Raw genomic sequence first — 18,666 nt, forward strand, 5'->3', positions numbered from 1 at the left:
CACTCATGACATATTTCTACATTTTTTTTTTAATTTTTCAGAGAATAACTCATGGACCTTGATGTAAAAACAAGCCTATGGGAGTGTGTGAAATTTAGTGCAGATCCAAATAGAAAACCTGGATGTAGTGAATTTAAATGTGGTTTCATGAGGCGAGAGTTTGGCCTTGGCGGAGGAATGTGCTCTACCCGGTGACATTCTAGTGTTTACATCCGTTTGTTTGTCAAACAATTACACAAAAACTACTGAATCCATTTCCATGAAGCTTGGTGGAAGGTTGTGGTGTAGGTCAGGAAAGAGGCCATTACATTTAGGGGGGTACCGGATAAAGGATTTGTTCTTTCTTTAACATTTTAAGATTATCCGATAATTTCAATATTTTCCTAGAGAATACTTCATAGATCTCAATGGAAAAAAATCTGTCTTGTTTAAGGGCCGACATCTTAGTTTGTGTAACTTGGTGCAGCTAGATTGAATACAAGGCGACTTTCGGACTGCTAATTAAAGATCTGTGAGCCGGCTTGTTGCATGTGATTATACTAAAGATTTCAAACACAATTCATAACAGAACAAATATTCTGCTGCATGGGAGGAGGGCTCAGCTCAGACATTTCTAAGAGTCCACTGTGCCGTGTCTAACACAAGGAGGGTGGTCTGTTTGCAAGAATTTTAATGCACTGTGTGTGAGCGAGAGCCTCATCGTCACGGAATAGATTTCTATATATCAAACTGCCAGAAGACATAGAAAGCCCTGACTGAGCTGTGCAGGCGGAGTTAAGAAGAAGAAGAGAGACTTGAATTTGTTTCTCAAACATTGAATACCAACTTTGTCTTCAGGCTGAGCGATGTCCCCTCTGGGTATGATATTCAACGAGTGGCAAACAAAGATGAAATAGTAGTTTCCATAGCATGTGGTCACAGCTGGAGGTTTGTTTGCAAAAGTCTGCTGGGGTTCACCTCTGGGGCCAACTGTGGCCATCGTTTTCCTGAAAATTGCAGGCACGTCACAAGAAAACACACCCCTCAGAAACTCAGTTCACTGGTGTGGTTTATTTTTCCATGAAACGCATTATGATAAAAGAATTCCTTCCATCATTCAGTGTCACATAAAGCCAAACTACAGATTGGCAAAAAAAGAAAAAAAAAAGAAATATCATACAAAAATATTAATTGGGAGTTTGTGGTGTCATTTCATTACTATCACAATAGACAAGTGTTGGTTTTTTTGGTGTGGGTGACATCAGCACCTTTCAGGAACGGAAAAATGCCCAGTAAATCTCTAGCTAAAAGACACAAGCATTCAGTTATAACTATCACTCAAAGGAAGTTGCTGCAATATGCAACATATTCATTGTGTTCAGAGCCCTCTGCCCTGTCGAGGAAACCAAGCTACAGCAAGGTAAATCACACAATTATCAAAAATAACTTAGAACAGGATGAACCAGTGGTGCACACGAGACAGTGATGGCTGTGGTCAGTTTAAACAGGAAAACAAAAACAACTTATTGCACCTTTGACACCTCAGTGAGAAGCTGCTCATGGATGATGAGGAAAAGAGCAAGTTGAACTCTGAAGAAGAAAAAAAAAAAACTATTCACAACCACATCATTTGTCAAGGGAATTGGAAAAAAGCTTTTAACTAAAGTACAAGGAAAACAAAAGGGAATGATACAAAATATACAACAAAACTGTGGTGGGAAAACACATCTGGCTGTAAAACATCTGGCGATTAATGATAATATTACTCAGTGTCCTAGTGTTCAGTGGGGTTCATGTAGTGTTATCTAAGAGATGCACAGGTCCGACTGTGAATGGCAACTGTGACACAGTAAGATGTCTCGAGTCTACAAAATAAACAGTTTGAAATGTGAGAGTCAACTTAAGATCTTTCTGTGTGAAAAGCAAATTCTGTGAGGAATTGCAACAAATATACAACCTATTTTGTGGAATGACTTCCCCCAGAACAAGCAAACAACACTTAGCAGGTGCTGGTTTCAACCCGTTCTCCAGCTGAAATGGTTAATGGATTTGTCAACTGAGAGAAAATGTATCAAATGTTGAATGTAGAATTCTACAGAGCCCATGAGGGGACATTGGCAAAAAAATAAGTATTGCTTTGGCATGTGATATCTGTCAGACAGCAGAAGCTAATCCTCCTTCAAATCAGATTAATTTACACAACCAGCTTCAACTATGTTTCACAAAACAAAATGAGCAGAAATCCAGGAGGAAAGTGCTGAGTCACCTAATTCAAAACACATATACATAGTATCCTCCTGGTCCGAATACAACTCTCACTTTGGAAAAGTGATGTAAATCGGTAACAGGTTGAGTATTATACTCTGAATGGAAGGAGACTTGGCTTGTGTCTTATGGATGTTTTGTTTTTTAGTTATCAATCTGTAACGTCAATCTGTAAATATCTTTCCAAGTTTACCACAGTCAACCAACTCCTGTTCTCTCATTTCCACACAGAAACATTAAAGCCGAAATGCACTCTGGTCTGACAGATATCACGGGTGCACCTGAAACTTTCACATGCTTACATTATTTTAGGGGCTCAGTGGATTTTTGGGATTTTTAGATACAATTATGTCAAACATTTCCACTTGGTCAAATATGATTGTAAATTAATAATGTGTGAGATTTAGACCATTAAATCAAGATAATAACCATGGAGGAAAACAAAGGTTAGTTACCAGACCAATTCAGTTAACGACATCCCGGAACTTGGGATAGTCATTCAAAGTATTACCATGGTAACTAGTGAGCTACTGGCACCGGGAGTCTGGATGCGTTTAAACTCTAACAGGAAGTGGAAGAGTGGGGATCGCAGCTTTAGAAATCTTGGAAGCAATTACACCGGCTACAGAGGTTTTTGTGTGAGCGCAGTGACCACGAGGTTGTTCCACAGCCATGCAAAGCGCACCATTTTGTGCGTTCATGTACTGAGTTGTCAGCAGTGTATGGTCCAGTGATGAAGAAGGGGGACATTTCAGACCCCACAGATGCTACAGGAGCATCCGCTTTAAAGCATAAGAGTACAGAGTAATGAGTGGGCTGCGAATTCAGCCATAAACCTGAGCCGGAAAATACAACTACTATGAACAGGTACAAAAAATATTATTAACAAATGTTTTTTTTTCTATGTTGGTAAAAAAAAAAGCTACACTAAATCAAACAAAATGTATACAAATAAAAAATAAATCAAGAAAAAACAACGAGTCGTTATAAATAAAAGCTATGGCATGTTTCAATGGCATCATATTCAAGTAATCTTGTTAAAGTCCCTGATACTTAGTGGTTCATGTAAACATTGGAGTCATTAACACAGACACAGAACCAACAGGTCATAAGAAGGCAGCAGCAATTCATATGTACAATACACAACCAAAGTCCACGTCTCCTCCACCGCACTGGTCCAGTCACATAGGTTTGTGTTCAAGTCTTTGAGCGGCGGATGTTGGAGAAATTCAAACTTTAGTGCGACAAAGCCTGCAGCTTCATGCCAGCCACATTATCACACGTGTGTGATGGCTCTGCCACAAGGCTCGACTTTGGAGGTGGGAGAGAAGAGATGACAATGACAGTGAGGAGAGGAACGAGAGAGAGAGAGAAAAAACACCGCAGACACGTTCGAGCAGCGGACGTCACCTGCTGTGAACAAAACAATGAATTCTTCGTCCCCTCTGAGGTCTTATGTGGTGAGGAATTCCCAGAGGGGCCCTTCAGCTCAAACAGGGCTTACATTAGATCAATGTTTGCTGACATTGAGGACACGCAACCTAAACATTTCAGTAACGTGCATAGCCTCGTTCCTTGCCAAATCAGCAACAAGCCTCTGTTTCTTCTTCCCTTGCCTCTAAATGGCGGCTCAAGACACAATTCCAGCCAATTTGTCCCTTTACATTTATAAAAAAATTTGGATTAGGAAATGAAGAAAACATGTAGCAAGCAGCAAGATATCCTTATCCCAGATACTGCTGCTCTGTGCACTTCTAAAATTGGCTCAGCTATCACACAACTGAGCTCAGGCACTGAATGAGGTGGGTGTTCGATCACACTGCTGCTTTCATCTCATTCACAGTGATGACAGTCAACAATAACACAGATCTAGAAAAAACAGGTCAGAGTATGGCAATAACATTTTTGCAATGCCTCAGTATTTCATGAGCCAGTGGAGCGTTTGTCACGACAGTGTGATGACTTCCACCGGGTCCATCTTGCCTTTGGACCTTTGCTTGCGTTTGAGGCGTGTCTGTGAGATGGGCGGGGGGGCTGGACGTGCTGAAGGTGTTGCCGTGCCGACGGAGAGAGAGAGGAGGTCCGTGAGTGGGTATTTCAGGGTCGGGAGCCGGGATGAGAGCACAGAAGTGCACTCCCGCGGCGGTTTGCGATCTCTCTCCGTCTCCTGGCGTCACCTGTCAAAGCAGCCGGCTGCAAAGCTGTGATGAGCCCCCAGGTAGCCCCCGCTGTAGGCCATACTCAGACAGTGCCGTGGCTCACCTGCGAGAGCCATCTGTACAGAAATCGGGCCCTGGAGCGGCAGCGCACGTGTTACCGGCTGAAGACCTGCGGTCAGGCTTGGGTAAGAGGCGAACCCACTCCCAGGAGTCAGGGAGGGAACCCCAGTTAACAAACCCATTCTGTGGGTCTGAAGGAAATCCTGAGACATGTTCCCCATGGGCCCCAGAGCCTGGGAGTCAGCGAGCGCTTGCAGATGGGATAGGGACGGGGAATGCTGGGAGAGGTGTGGGAAGCCATCAGGTTGAAAGAGCAGCTGTGGTGTGGAAGAGGTGGAGGACGAGGAGGAGGTCGGTCTCTGGATGGCTGACACTGGAGAGAGGTGTGAGATCTGGGGCTGAGACTGCAGGGAGGAGGGACGGTGAGGAGGAGTGGATTTGGTTTTGTTGGCCTCCTTTACGTCGTTGTCATGAGCACTGTGGAGGGGAGAGGGACAAATATTTCCGTCATCATCTTGAAGATGAAAAATAAATACTTTATATTAAGTAATGAATAATAACTAATGCCATTATTGTATTGTAGGGAGAAAACAGAATGTGTGAACACATCAGGGACATTTCCCTGCAAAGATTTCCAGTGCTCAGAGAAATACATTAACAGGAGCAGAGATCAGTGTGAAACAACCCTTTTTACTCCCACACAATTAGTCTGAACATGTCCAAACAATTGTACTTATAGGGGAGCAGACAAACAAATACACACTGCCTCCCGCTGCGCAAAAAATATCCAACTTAATTACAGTTGTTAAATTACACACCACATTATTGCACACAGCGTTATAAGCCGCTGTGTCTTATAAACCAAAAAACCATGGCAACAAAAAAACAGAGTGAGAGAATGGCCTTTAAGTCAGAAGATCATCTTGCGTGTGTGTGTGTGTGTGTGTGTGTGTCTTATGTATCTCTTACAGCAGCATAAGTTCAATGCACTGGGTGAGGTGGTCCCAGGTGTAGCCTGTTAGCAGATGCAGAGCTGTCGTCCAGCTTGGGGAAATCTGCAGACAAATGCGAGAGGCTGCCACACACGCAGAAGCGACTTGAGACGGTCGGAAACTCAGGAAGGCGTGATCTAGAAGAATCCAGACACAAGAGGTTTATGAATCCTTCCCTAAAACTTACATCACATGCAAAATATATTAATGAACAAACAAAGCAATGTCACCCTCCACCTCTAGACCCACCTTGCAATGAGACTTCCAGAAAGTAATGAGTGTATTTGTCCATGAAAGCCTTGGTCTTTGAGAGGGAGGATAGGGGCCAGCCATTGTACAGGTCGCCCTCCTGCACAGAGGCGTGGAGGTAGTAGTCAATAAAGTGGGCGGGTGTGGGCATGCACAGATTCCAGCCAAAGGTCTCCAGCAGCAGGAGCTCCATCTTGATCAGATCCTTCTTGTTAAGGACCAGGTTCAGGCTGCACATGAAACCCAGAGAGTTCAGCTGCTCCAGTTTGGGAACCCGGTCCTCTTTCTCCTCAAATTTACCTGGAAACAAAAACATACAGAAGATTTTAGAGTTTACTGCAATTTACACATTATTCAGCAGGGCCATTTGTCCAACATAGACATGTAACATTTAGATCCTGTACTGTACTTGGTTTGCAAGATGTTAAAAAAATGGTATAGCAGCAGCAGACTGGGAGTTCATTGATGCGGTTGTATAATCAGTTTGAAACCCCTGTGCGATTGACTGTGCTCTTTTGAATCAATGTTTTGAATTCATATTATTTTATAAACAATTGATCCAACAAAACATGCAACAATTTCAATAATTAATTCATTGTATAGGAAATTGTGAGATTAGGTTAGGTTAAGAGTTTCATGAGCCTGAAAGCTGATAATATAAAACATTAATTTAAATCTTAGCTTAAAAAAGCCATAATGTTTAGACAGATGTAAAATCCCAACATCTTTACGGATATTCTTAAACCCAGTATTTTTGATATGATGAATACTAAATAAATATTTCATTCTAAATTACTTTATTTCTTTTTTACAATAACTAATATCTACAGCCACATGTAGGCGGTTTATGGTCAGTTCTAAAGAGCCCGCTTCCACAGAAACTAACAAGTGCCTGCTAAGCATTAGCAATTAAGTTGACTGTTACTGAACATCTGGCCATAAAGCTAAGTCATTACACTAACAAGCATTGGGAAGCATCTCTATAGGTTTACTGAGCATGCAGCACTAATTTAGGATTACACAAGCCTGACTATTTTCTATGAAAAAAGCAAGTAATCTCGATCCCTGAGATTTCTGTCCCTCTCCCTTCACATCCCGACATTACAGCAGTACCATTATGGTGAGCCCCCTCCCCAATCGCCATCCCAAGACATACTTTCCATAGCAACAGCCCCGAGGCCTCTGGGGTCCATGTGGCCAATGAAGAGGGGACTCTGGTTTTAATCCACAGGTCCAACAGGCCTCTGCTCAAACTTTAAGAATGAGGGCAGGAGCTGGGTGTCAGGTTACACTGATACAGGCTTTGCTCTGAAGCATGTGCCTTAACTGCTCACAGCTTCAAGTAGGAAGAAGTGGGGGAACGGTGTAGACTTACTAGGGAACTGATTCTGTCCCAGAAGTGTAGCTCCTCAGTTACTGAATTGTTCAGAGTAACATTAATACAGGAGAATACAATATTGATGGATAGACATTTTTTATAAAATACCAAATAGGTAGTATTGATGATTTAATTAACCTAGGTGCCCCAATATATTCTCGACCAGTAGTATGTACACATTAAATAAAAATGTATTCCACCACTAATGTAGTCATGAGTGCTTATTAATATATTTAAGACCCATTACTCTGCCTGTGGACACCCCCATATGGAGGCTGGTGTATAAACAGTTAAGTATCAATATAAAAGAAGTCTTCATGTTACATTTGTGACAAATACTTCACCTAAATGTGTCAAAACATGAATGGAGTATATATATATATATATATATATATGCAATTTATAAACACTAAATGAGGGGACTTATTGTGTTCGGGATGATAGATCTCAAAGGGTTAAAGTCTAATAACAAAAAGTCTGGTCTGTATCCTTTCAAAGATACTGAAAACTGGAGCAAATTAAATGGCAGGGAAAATTCCTCTAATACAAACAAACCAACACATGAATATACAAATAAGTTCATCATACACAGTGCTCGGGGGTTGTTGTCGAATTACTTGAGATTATATCTTCAGACGAGGATTGAAATGTTATGTTTCAAAATATAAATCCAGCTGGGAAAAACAACAAGCCTGCTGTTGAGGAAATTCTTGGCCTTTTATCTAAAACCATGGCAACCGAACGTTATAAATAGGACCTGTATTAACTTTGGTGAATCCTTCACAAGACGACTGTCTGACATGCCACAGCTACAGTGGTTGTCTTTGATGGACCTCTCATACTTCTTTATGCCTACGTCTCAGTAAGGGGACTTCCTACCATGTGTGAGTTTTACCACAGATGTTGCGACCTGCCATTAAACAAAGCAGGAGAGGGGGAATGGCTGAGAGAGCATGAGGGGAGGGGAGTGGGGAGATCTGCAGCCCAACAGGCTAGAGGGGTAATTGGCAGAGAGGCAGTAATGGCGTCTCTCCAGCAGAACAGGAAGCACAATGAAACAAGGCTGTTAAGGGCTAGTTGCCCAGCCCAGTCCACACTTACCCCTTTCTCTCACCCTCATATCCTCTGGATCAGGCCTCTGTCTGCTCCCAGACTGCTGTGTCCACACAGACACTGCCATAAAAAGCCATCAATGCCCCCAATCTCCACACAACCCCAGCCCTTTTTTGATCTTAAGAGAGACAGTGGAAGTCAATCTCCTCATTGTGCCCTTTGATTACTCCTTTGGTTTACTACTGTGGGTGCCTGGGCGCATGAGAAACATGGGATGCCCCAATAGCTGGGAAAAATAAAAAATAACCAACAGAAATACAGTAGGAATCTGAGCCACAAAGCGGATTAACTCACTGTAACAATAACTGACTCCGGTGCACATCACAGCCTACCTGACAAAACAGTTCTCTCATTCACTTCAATGAGATGACACAGCCGGAGGGCAGCCATAGAGGGATCCAGCAATTAAACAAATAAAAACAAAATTATCCTGCTTTGACTTTTCTACTTTTTCTGAAGCACAATCAACATCATACAGTGTCAGGGCCTGGTCTCATTGGAATTTGATAGAAATAGGTGCTGAGAAACTGATGAATATTTTTTCGCTTTTCTTTTGAAAAACACTTAAAATGATTTATTTATTACCAGAGATACTGTTTCAATTGTTTCATCTCTAGAGCTAAAAAAAAAAGAGGGACAAATTCATTTTAGAATTGACATTTCACCCTTTGTTTCACAATTTGTAGAATCCCATTTCAAAAGAATATGAAGCCTCCTTCAGTGTCATTAACATGGACTTCCTCAAATGTATTCCATCCTCTCACTGATACCCTGTAGCAACATGCAAACACCTCTGCTGCCCTCTGAATGTGAACACTGAATTCCTCTCCTGGGAGTTCAGACTACCTGGAATGCAGGCGACTCGATGATCCTATCTGAAGTCAGCGCACAGGGAAGAGACACAGTGATGACGGACAAAAACAGCCTCGCTTTTTATTTTGTATCTACACAACCTATCCCTCCATGTACTGACACTACAGGAGGCCCACTCAGACAGGAGGGGTTACAGGTCAGGGGTTAGGGAGAGGTAAGGCTGGGTTGCAGCGCCTCCTCCCAGGTGTGCTGCTTGGGGAAGGAGGTGAGGGTGCGGAGTGGTTAAGAGTGATAGGGGCCGTTCTCACACAGAGACAAAGAACATTGTTTTGTGCTGATCCCCATTTTAACGACACAGAATTTCTAGTTCAGTTTTGATTGTTCCAAATGAAGTAAAATATTTATTCATAAGTAATAACTCAAAGTTAATCTTTACTTTCCTCCTTTTTCACTTGACAGCCAATAGAGGAATTTCCTTTGCTTGTTAAACTCCCTTTATCTACTGGTTCATCTTTCATTGGGAGTGTGAAATCTCTCACAGCTCCCTCACAGAATCTCTGTGTTGCCACCCCTGGCCCTGCCGGCTCACGCATTGTAGGCCCAGGCTGACCCTTGACCCTTGATGCTAATGCCTGGGTGACCAGAGAGAATCCTAGAAAACTGGCCCTGTCTGTATGCGTGTGTTGGGGGGGGGGGGGGGGGGGGGTCTTGCCATATAGGTGATGATTGCGACACAGGGAGAATGCCTTATGCACAGCCTTGTGCATTACACAACAAAACACAAAATATTATTAAATTTTGAGAAGTAATATTATTACATCTAAAAATGTATCTAATCTACACAACAGCTCCCCAACATAAAAGATGAACTGGTGCTTTAGCAGCATCTGATAATAATTTATGATGCCCATATGTCCACACCCATCTCTACATCTATACATAATTTCATTAATGTTGAGGGCTGCACATGACAACAGTTCCATCAGAATTACTGTCAAACCTCAGAGGGGCATAAAAGTGGGAGTGGGTTCCCTATTCATCTACATTTCAGGGCACCCTGCTGAGTGGTTCACTTCTAATATGTCCCATTTTGCAGGCCACCTCTTCTCCCTCCCTTTCTACCCCGTTTAACATCAGCAGCCGACCGGGCTTTGAAGTACTGCTCCACTCATTTCCCACCCCCCAGGGATGTGGGGATGCTTTTACTGGCCGCCCCGTCCCAGGACCAGCTCTTTCTGCCTGTCCCTGACAAGGTGAGAGAACGAAGAGGAAACACAGCTAGCAGCTAAACGCAGAAAAAACAGGAACCCAGTCAGTTCAATTGCTGTGCAGTGGTTAAACAATGTCCATTCAAATAGGAAATAAATTTAGACTTGAATGTGTATGTTAATAAGGATGATCAGGATGGGGGAAAAATCCATAGGTTTAAGGCAAGGTTACCACGGCAACCATCTCCTTATTTAGCAAGGTTAGCTTACGGCAAGTCTCTACCACGAACACACAAACACACGCCTGCACACTCAACCTCCAGCCCTCAGTTTCTGCTCCCCTCCCCCTCTCTGGGAAGCGTCTGGCTGGCTGTCCTGCTTGCATTGACAGGCTTTTGTTTGAGGCCTGACTCGGAGAGCATATGGCAGGTGCCCCTCAGCACACAGTCCCCCCTCCCCTACCCCCAGGCTCTGATTCCTATGTAAGTGTACTGTTTAGTGACTGAGCTTCTTGTGCATTTCACAGGATGCTCTTTTTTGTTTTAGAGAACCTTCATTGGATCAGGTTCACTGAACAAAAAAGAAGAGATCCAGCATGAATAATAAGTCACATTGGAGACATGACAAATTAGATCACTAGAGCATCTACCGTTCATTATCGGGATCCAAAGACCAACTTCACTAAATACATAAATATATTAGGATGTGTTGCAACAACAACTAAAATCCATAGCAGTATCGCGCTGGCAGGCAGCAGAGACACAGACAATCACATTTACCATAACAAATAGCTGCAACATGCAGAGGTCTGACTCCAGGGAGCAAGATCTGTCAGGAAGACTGATGTGATCACTGCAGGACTTCATGGAATTTAACACAATAGAAATTTAAGTTTGTGGAGTGATTTCAAATGGAAATATGCAGTGTATACATAAACAGCCTTCACTGAAGCTTACATTTCATTTTCAAGGATTTAGTTTTCCTTGAAAAATGGTGTTCTCTGGAATAAAGTGAGGTCACTTAATGAGTACCCAACAGTCTTAACACACGTCCCTGTGGGTTTCGAAAACCTGACAAAAATCTTCCTCTTGAAAATGAAAAGGAGCTCATCCATAAACAAACACATACACACACAAGCATCCACAAAAACACACAGCCACAATGGAGTAACAGGATTAAGCAGTGACTGCTGAGAGGCACAATAGAGGTAGAGATTAATTAACCGAGTGCAGAAGCCAGAAATATTTGAAGAAAGACAATGTATGTGCCTGTCAAAGGAAGGCAGAGGGATCTGGGGAGGCCGTTCAATAACTAGGCCAGATTCCAAAGCACCTCAGGACAGATAAAAGCCCAAGACAACTTTGAATCAAACACCCTTTCAAGCCTTCATCCATCATGGCAGAGACTCCCTAGAGTCCTGGAGGAGGCAGGAGAGCAAAGAGGAGTGAGGCAAACTAACTGAACGCCAGAATCAAAAGATTCTACAAAAAAAATACATAAAGGAGAGTTAAAGAAGAACCTCTGTCCAGGTTAGGTTGAAAATCTAATATCATTCCATGAGCCAACGCTCAAAACTATTCTTGGATCCTAGTGAGATTGCTTTTAAATAAAACCTCTTTCAAGTGTCATATTCAAATCTATTGCACCACAGAGACTACTCTGATTGCAGAGATGGCCTCTGTGCCTCTACACATACACAGGCACACATGCTGAGCCCTCCCAAGTGAGTGGCCCCTGTTCCAGACTCCCTCTTTGACGTTATCATTAGTCTAATTACCCATGATGCCGAGGGCTGCATCAATGCACAGAAAACCTCTGTCGGTGAATCACGAGGCAGACACAGAGACACTAATAACTAACAAGCAAGCCACACCATGCGTCAGCCAGACAAAGATTAACACACCTGCTTTTGCAATAAAGCTTTTTTCTGTTTCGAAGCAGAGAAGCATGGTTACTGGTCTACGCACCAAAGCAGTGAAACAGAAATTCATACAGAAACATTGACAGCTTGAGAAAAGCAACTAAAAGTACAGAACAACAACAACCAATCGAAACTGGCTTAAAAACTAGGAAACATAGTAAAATAGAACGTTTCAACTAGACTGATTCATATCTGTAAAATGAAATTTGCAGGGACAGTTATTTAAATGATGACGCTGGTATTTTTCTTTAAATATTTTCATAAAACAAACTCCATGAAAAGACCTAACTGAACCAATCCTTATTCCAACTATCATATTGTCAGACTTCTCCATCCTGTCCATTTCCCGCGATGGTGGTCACACATGAGGAAAGGCTCAATCATTTCACCACAGCATATGTTTGTATAATGTTTGCACAAAAATAAATACAAACACGCACGTGATTCAGGACAATGGTGTGGATGCTGATGCAGTAGAGGTCTGTGACACAGAGGAATACGCTACATCAGACTCCAGAGAAGTGTAGGTATGTATCAATCTTTTAGGTATGAAAACATAGTGATCGCAAAGAAAAGTGCTAGTAAATAATTAACCAGAGGATTAGTGTGGGGGCTGGATGAAATGCATCCAACTATGTTTTCAAAAATAAAAATGAAAAGGGGGGAAAACGAAACATGTTTTAATAAGAGGATATTTTAACCGAATGAAACTGGTTCATCTGAAATTCACTGTATAAGATTAGAATAACAGCAGCAGCCCCAGACATGTTATCACAGCTAGAATCAACTACACAGATAACACTCTGCAGTTTCCACTAAAACAATGGTATAGTCATTCCACCACAATGCTAACAAGGAGTCTTTCGAAAAACTAACGTCGCAGCGTTAGCAGTGTAGCCGGAAAAAGAAAATCATCATGGTCTCTAACTCAAATTAGCCTGGTTAGGGGCCTTGTGCCATCTGGGTATGAACCAGAGCCACGACTCCTTCTTTAGCTCAGAGTATTCACATTGCAGCTCTTGTGAATTTACACGTTATGATGACAACATAAAATCTAATCTTAGTTAAGCTACCTCTGAACTGTTTCAATATTTGGATTCGAAAACTGTAGTTTCCAAAGCAACAATTTCCACACACGTCTCGGAATAACAAGGAACATGAAGAGTTAGTCAGTCAAAAACCACCTGAAGTGTAAATCAGACATGTAGAAGGAGTCAAGGAAGAAGCTGGAAGGCTGTTTAGGGACTTACTGGCTAGGAGCAGACAGGAGAGGGCGATCACATAGAGCTGCTTGACGGCCACATCATAGTGGTCCATGAACAAGTCCAGCAGGTAGACGGCCAGGTGGCGTGCTGTAGGACATAGCTGATACCGATTACTGAGGATGGCCAGCAAGTCCGCGAAGTACCGTCGCATTCCAATCTGCGGAGAGTGAGCCCGGTACACCGGTAACTTCAGCTCCTGGAGAGGGAGAAGAGAAGAGGAATGAGAAGGGATGTAAATGACGGCAGTTGGGGGGTGGGCAGGAAGCAGCAGTGAAGAAACACAGGGGCTGTAAAAAAAAATATGCATAATAATAGTTAGCAATGCATCTCTCCTGCTGATTGTGTTAAGCTGCTTTCCGGAGAGCTGCTGAAATACTCATGTGAGGAATAAAACTAAATTTAACACCAAAAAATACAAACTTTATTCACCATCGCTGCATAGATCTGGAGCTAATCTGGGTCATTGCAAGGGTCTCGATGGGCTGAGGGCGGTGGTGTGTGTGTGTTTGGTTTTTAGGCGGGGGGAGGATGACAGGGGTGTGGAGGTTGAGTAGTAGATAGGATTAGGTTTCACCCCTAGCACATCTCCTATTCATGTTCAATTAGCTGCATGTGTTTCAAAGTGGAAGGAAGATACTCAAGGGCATTAGCATTGAATCAGTCTCTTCTCCAATCAGCTGCAGAGAGCAGGAGAGCACATGGCTCCGGTTTCAGAATCGACCTCAGTCCGTGAAACAATGGACACACAAACTTACTTTCCTCAGTTCTTAAAGCGCTAAACCCCCAAAAATAAAGTTGTTTTCCAAAAATGTTATTTTTATATGATGAGTTTTTCTGAATCCGGGTAAAAACAAGGGCTTTTGATTTGGATTTAAGATGAGATTTGGGATTTCCTGGTTAATCTCCTTTAGATCAAACAGGGAGGGGTCCTTATATCAGAGGAGCTATACAGATACACACACATCGCGTAAGGACAGTTGTTGAGGAAGATCCCTGCCTTTAGGCTCTGAACATCTTAATGCTACAGTTACTACTCTGTGTAACATGAAATTCACTGTGAGGGTGACACTATTTATTTTGAATGCAACTGAGACAACAAGGATGCTCAGAATGACACTTCAATTGAATCCAAATATAAACAGTACCCCCACTCCCAAATCCACATATAGCAGCTCCACCCCCGGTGCCACAATCGACCACACCACCCAGTCCTCCCCAAACTCTCCTCTCCTCCCACTGCTTCAGATTCTGCCTCTGGTCCATCTGTCTGTCTCGGGGTACAAGGGCAGTGGGAGGAGGGGGCTGCTGCCGAAGTCTGGAGGGGCTCCAGGGGGTGGGTGGGTGGAGAGGTGCCTTTGTGGGGGACCCACACCATAATTAAGGATTCCACAGCTGCCGCCGCCTGATTTGCATGTCTGATAATTTGCCACATGCTACACACCACCGCTATCTCCCACATCAGGGCATTATCACTGCAGCAAACGTCATTAAGACTGGAGGAGACAGTGGGGGAGCAGGCACCAAGCAGGAAATGTTAACAGAGACACCCATTTCACCTCCTCTTAATTCCACAGGAGCTGAGGTGACCAAAACCCAAAGCCATTTTAAATTCATAAAGAAAAGACCAATTTTCACATTTGAGAAGGAGGAAAAGTTAATGTGGAGTAAATTTACTTTGGAATGTTTTCTCGTATCATGAACTGCAATAACCTTCACTGGCCTGTCTAATCTTATTCCTGTTTTTTTATCGTTTTTTATTTTGCTCTTTTTAAATCCTGTCTTTTTTTGTACAGCATCATGTTTCTCTACTCCATGTAAAGCATTTTGAATTACCTTAAATAAATGAGTCCTGCTTCATTGCCATCGACAAACAAATTAATTAACCTTATCATACACAATAAAAATCCATGTTCGTGTCAGTTTATGAGTCCTTAAATCCAAACATTTCAGACTTTAGTAGAAAAACAAGATGCTCCGTTGGCTTAAAAAAGAAAGTAAAAGTCAGTATGTGGCAGAAGTATCTGAGGTACGATTACAAAATGTATAAAATGCCAGAAATCTCCCATTATCTTCTTATATTATATTATATCTAGAAGAAAACAAAATCTATTAAGAAACAGGCCATAACTTCAGTTAGGCTGAGTGTAATTTTATAATCAGTTGTGAAACAACTATACAGTGTGTTGTCTTCTACCAATTCCTAAATAAAAACAACAAACCTTATCTGTCTCTCTAATTAGTCTCTGGCATTTCTCACTTCACCACATTAATCGTATTGCTCTCTTTTCTAACTTTGCAGAATACACACACTGAGGACATTTCATTACACAGCATTAACTGCAGCGCGAGCCTGTTGCTCAGGATTTAAACCAAACTGCTCAGAGATCGGACCTGACATTAGACTGACGCTCTCACCCTCTTTCATTACAGCATAGGAGGAAAGAGTGGGTGTGTTGTTTAGTTTCCAGCTCTGTGTACAGATCCTCACTCTAACTGACAGCTCACTCTGAGTCAGACACTGTCCAGCATGAACACAAATGAATCAAACTGTGTCTAAGTGAATGATTCATTGTGAGGCTCACAAATATCTGATTCAGTATAGTTCTCTTTCTCCACATAAATACATATAACCTCTCTCGCACGTTCAGGCGCCCAACGTCTCAAACCTGATCTGTATTCAGCTCCCCATGTGCTGAGCTGGCAGCAGAGCCTCAGCTAGAAGATGCCAGTCAAGTGACAGATGTCTCCATTAAAAAGGGGACACATGGGAAGAAATATGATCATGCTTGGAGGTTAATTAAGACATTCTCAATTAATGAGCCTTAACTCCTCCATGTAATCTAATTTAGACCATGTTTAAGTAGACAACAGGCCCGTGTAATTATGTTAACTTCCCAACTTTGAATACACTGTGTGGTATATGTGGAACAAAGATGTCTGGCTTCACAATGTCCAAGTTGTTTTGACAGCCTTACAAATGTTTTCTTGATTAATCCTTAAAATGTTAATAGATTAATAGTAAATCTGAAAATAGGATGACGATGCGATTAATTTCATAATTAGCCAATTATGTTCTGGATCAATCAATTAAAAAGATCACAATCTTCTCAGATCCCATTAGGAAACGTCCAAAGCCCGAAGAAAATTGATTTGTTTTTGATATAAGGATAATTTAATAAGTATTAAATCTTTTACCTTTTGACTTGAAATCAACAAATCCGATTTAGATGCATTTTATTACCCGTGCCACAAAGGTTATGTTTTCACCCCTGTTTGTTTGTCTGCTGTAAACAATTTAATGAAAAACTAAACAAATGAATTACCAGAAAACTAGGCCGAAGGATGCTGTGGGGGTCAGGGAGGAATGAAGCTCTAACTAAGTGATTAATCCACTAGTCATTTAGCGTGGTCTAGTTTAGGTGCACAATAATATACTTTACAGCAGAAAAAACACTGATTGTCAGGTTGGTGTTGGGTACAGCTTGTCAAACCTTAAATCAATTTCATGTGACTCAGTTTTAGTTTCAAAGAAACAGTCAAAAAATGTTGAACATGCAAACATGATAAAGTTATGATGCTCATTTCAACCATGGATAATTATAATGATAAATGTCACATTATCAAGTTTAAAGGTTGGATTTTTCCTCCTTATGTTTTTTTAAACTCTTCTTTATGGGCAGAGAATGTCAAACACTTTAAAAACTGGTGGATAAATTATGTGTTACACCTCCTCATTGAGCACTCCACATGACTTTTGTTGGGTTGCAATTGTTGAAATTGATATTGAGATCATTACTGTTGTTGTATCGCCACACTCACCTTGATGCGGAGGGACTGGTGGATATCTGCAGCTAGCTGGCCTTTCCACCATTGCAGCTCCCTCTCCATCTTTCCCATCCAGAGGAGAGTTCAAGAGTCAACTTGTTACCTGTGGAGACACACGAGTCCAGAACAAGACACAGATCAGACACTTCCGCTCAGTGACTTTGAGAAATGTGAGGATTGTTAGAGAATGAAGAGTTTGCAACTGAGAAAACCAAACTGAATCTAAGTTTTGTATGAAATAGCTTATTAAATGTTTTAATTTGTATTTCATCAGCTATGTGTTGGTTTTGCTGGTCAGAGCAAGGCCGTGGTTTGAAGCTAAACTTAAAGAAATCCAGCGGTTTTGACAAAGTTTGCTAACATCTCGCTGATCTCACACAGGTCTGTTTGGCTGCACAGGCCATTTTCTCTGCTCGGGAATTTAAATGGCTCAGTTGAAAGACTCGCTGGACCACGTTACTGGTCAAATGAATCAACGCAGGGTTTCTCTGAAGCCAGTTTAACACGATTGTTCACATTAAATAACAAAACCAACACCATCTTATACGGGTTATCATTCAAAAGGCGCCTGCAGCACGAGACAAACAGTGAGGCAACACAACTTAACTGTCCTCTCTCACACACGCACACACACACAGACCGAGTAGCCTCGCTCCAGAACAAAAACACACAGCGAAGTAAAACCTCACAACCTCCCCACAAACACTCAGCTCATCCCCGCTACAGCTCAACGAACCTGCTCAACTTTGCAACGCCGCGGTCCACACATGTGCCGCTCACCGCTCCGACGGGAATGTCCCCCCAGACCCTTTGTCTCAGTCCGACATCCTGAATGAGAGAACTCCACCTCGGCTCAACTTTGAGACGAACCTCCCGGTTTTAAACGCAAACTTAGAAGCCGCTGACAAGTTCCCCGAGCCGCTGCCACCACCGAGTCCCGGAGCCGAGCGTCGGGTCGAGCCGTCTCCCCCAAACTGTTGACACTTTTTCCCCGAGAGCTCGCGCTCCGCCGCTTCCTCTCCGGTGGCTCCGCGGTAACACAGTCGCCTCCTCGGCTGCACCAGCTGCTGCTACTGCTGCTGCGGAGAGACGAGGCTCCTGCGCCTCGACGTGAAGGTCCCTCCTCCAGCCTGGGAGTTGTAGTCCTTTAGAGGTCAGCAACGGAACTACAAACACCCAATCTCTTCCTTTTTCATTTGGCTGGCTTGTGTTGACCTTTCTAAACAGTAAAAGGGCAGTGAATCCATTTAAAAGGTACAATACTAAACTGCAAAAGTTTAAGTAAAACTAAATAAGGTCACAACATATGTAATTTTGTACATTCTAACCCTGACCCTAGATTACAGAAGCACATGCCACTTTAGAATAAGAAAACAACTGACCAGTTTCACCTTAAAATATGATAACTTATTATAAAAAATATAAGAGGCTTCACGTAA

At 42.4% G+C, this 18,666-nt stretch overlaps 1 protein-coding gene across 1 annotated transcript; it reads right to left on the minus strand.

Moving 5' to 3' along the window:
• Positions 1-1,031: 1,031 nt before the first annotated feature.
• On the minus strand, positions 1,032-18,291 carry ccnjl (cyclin J-like). The gene is made up of 6 exons (XM_062394552.1): positions 17,964-18,291; positions 17,222-17,330; positions 13,388-13,598; positions 5,705-6,004; positions 5,433-5,592; positions 1,032-4,940 (listed from the first exon to the last, which is right to left on the minus strand). Exons 2-6 carry the CDS (start codon positions 17,297-17,299, stop codon positions 4,418-4,420), a joined length of 1,272 nt encoding a protein of 423 aa, XP_062250536.1. The 5' UTR covers positions 17,300-17,330; positions 17,964-18,291; the 3' UTR covers positions 1,032-4,417.
• Positions 18,292-18,666: the final 375 nt, after the last annotated feature.

This window comes from Platichthys flesus, chromosome 8 (genome assembly GCF_949316205.1).
Source record: "Platichthys flesus chromosome 8, fPlaFle2.1, whole genome shotgun sequence".
NCBI classification, from domain to species: Eukaryota; Metazoa; Chordata; class Actinopteri; order Pleuronectiformes; family Pleuronectidae; genus Platichthys; species Platichthys flesus.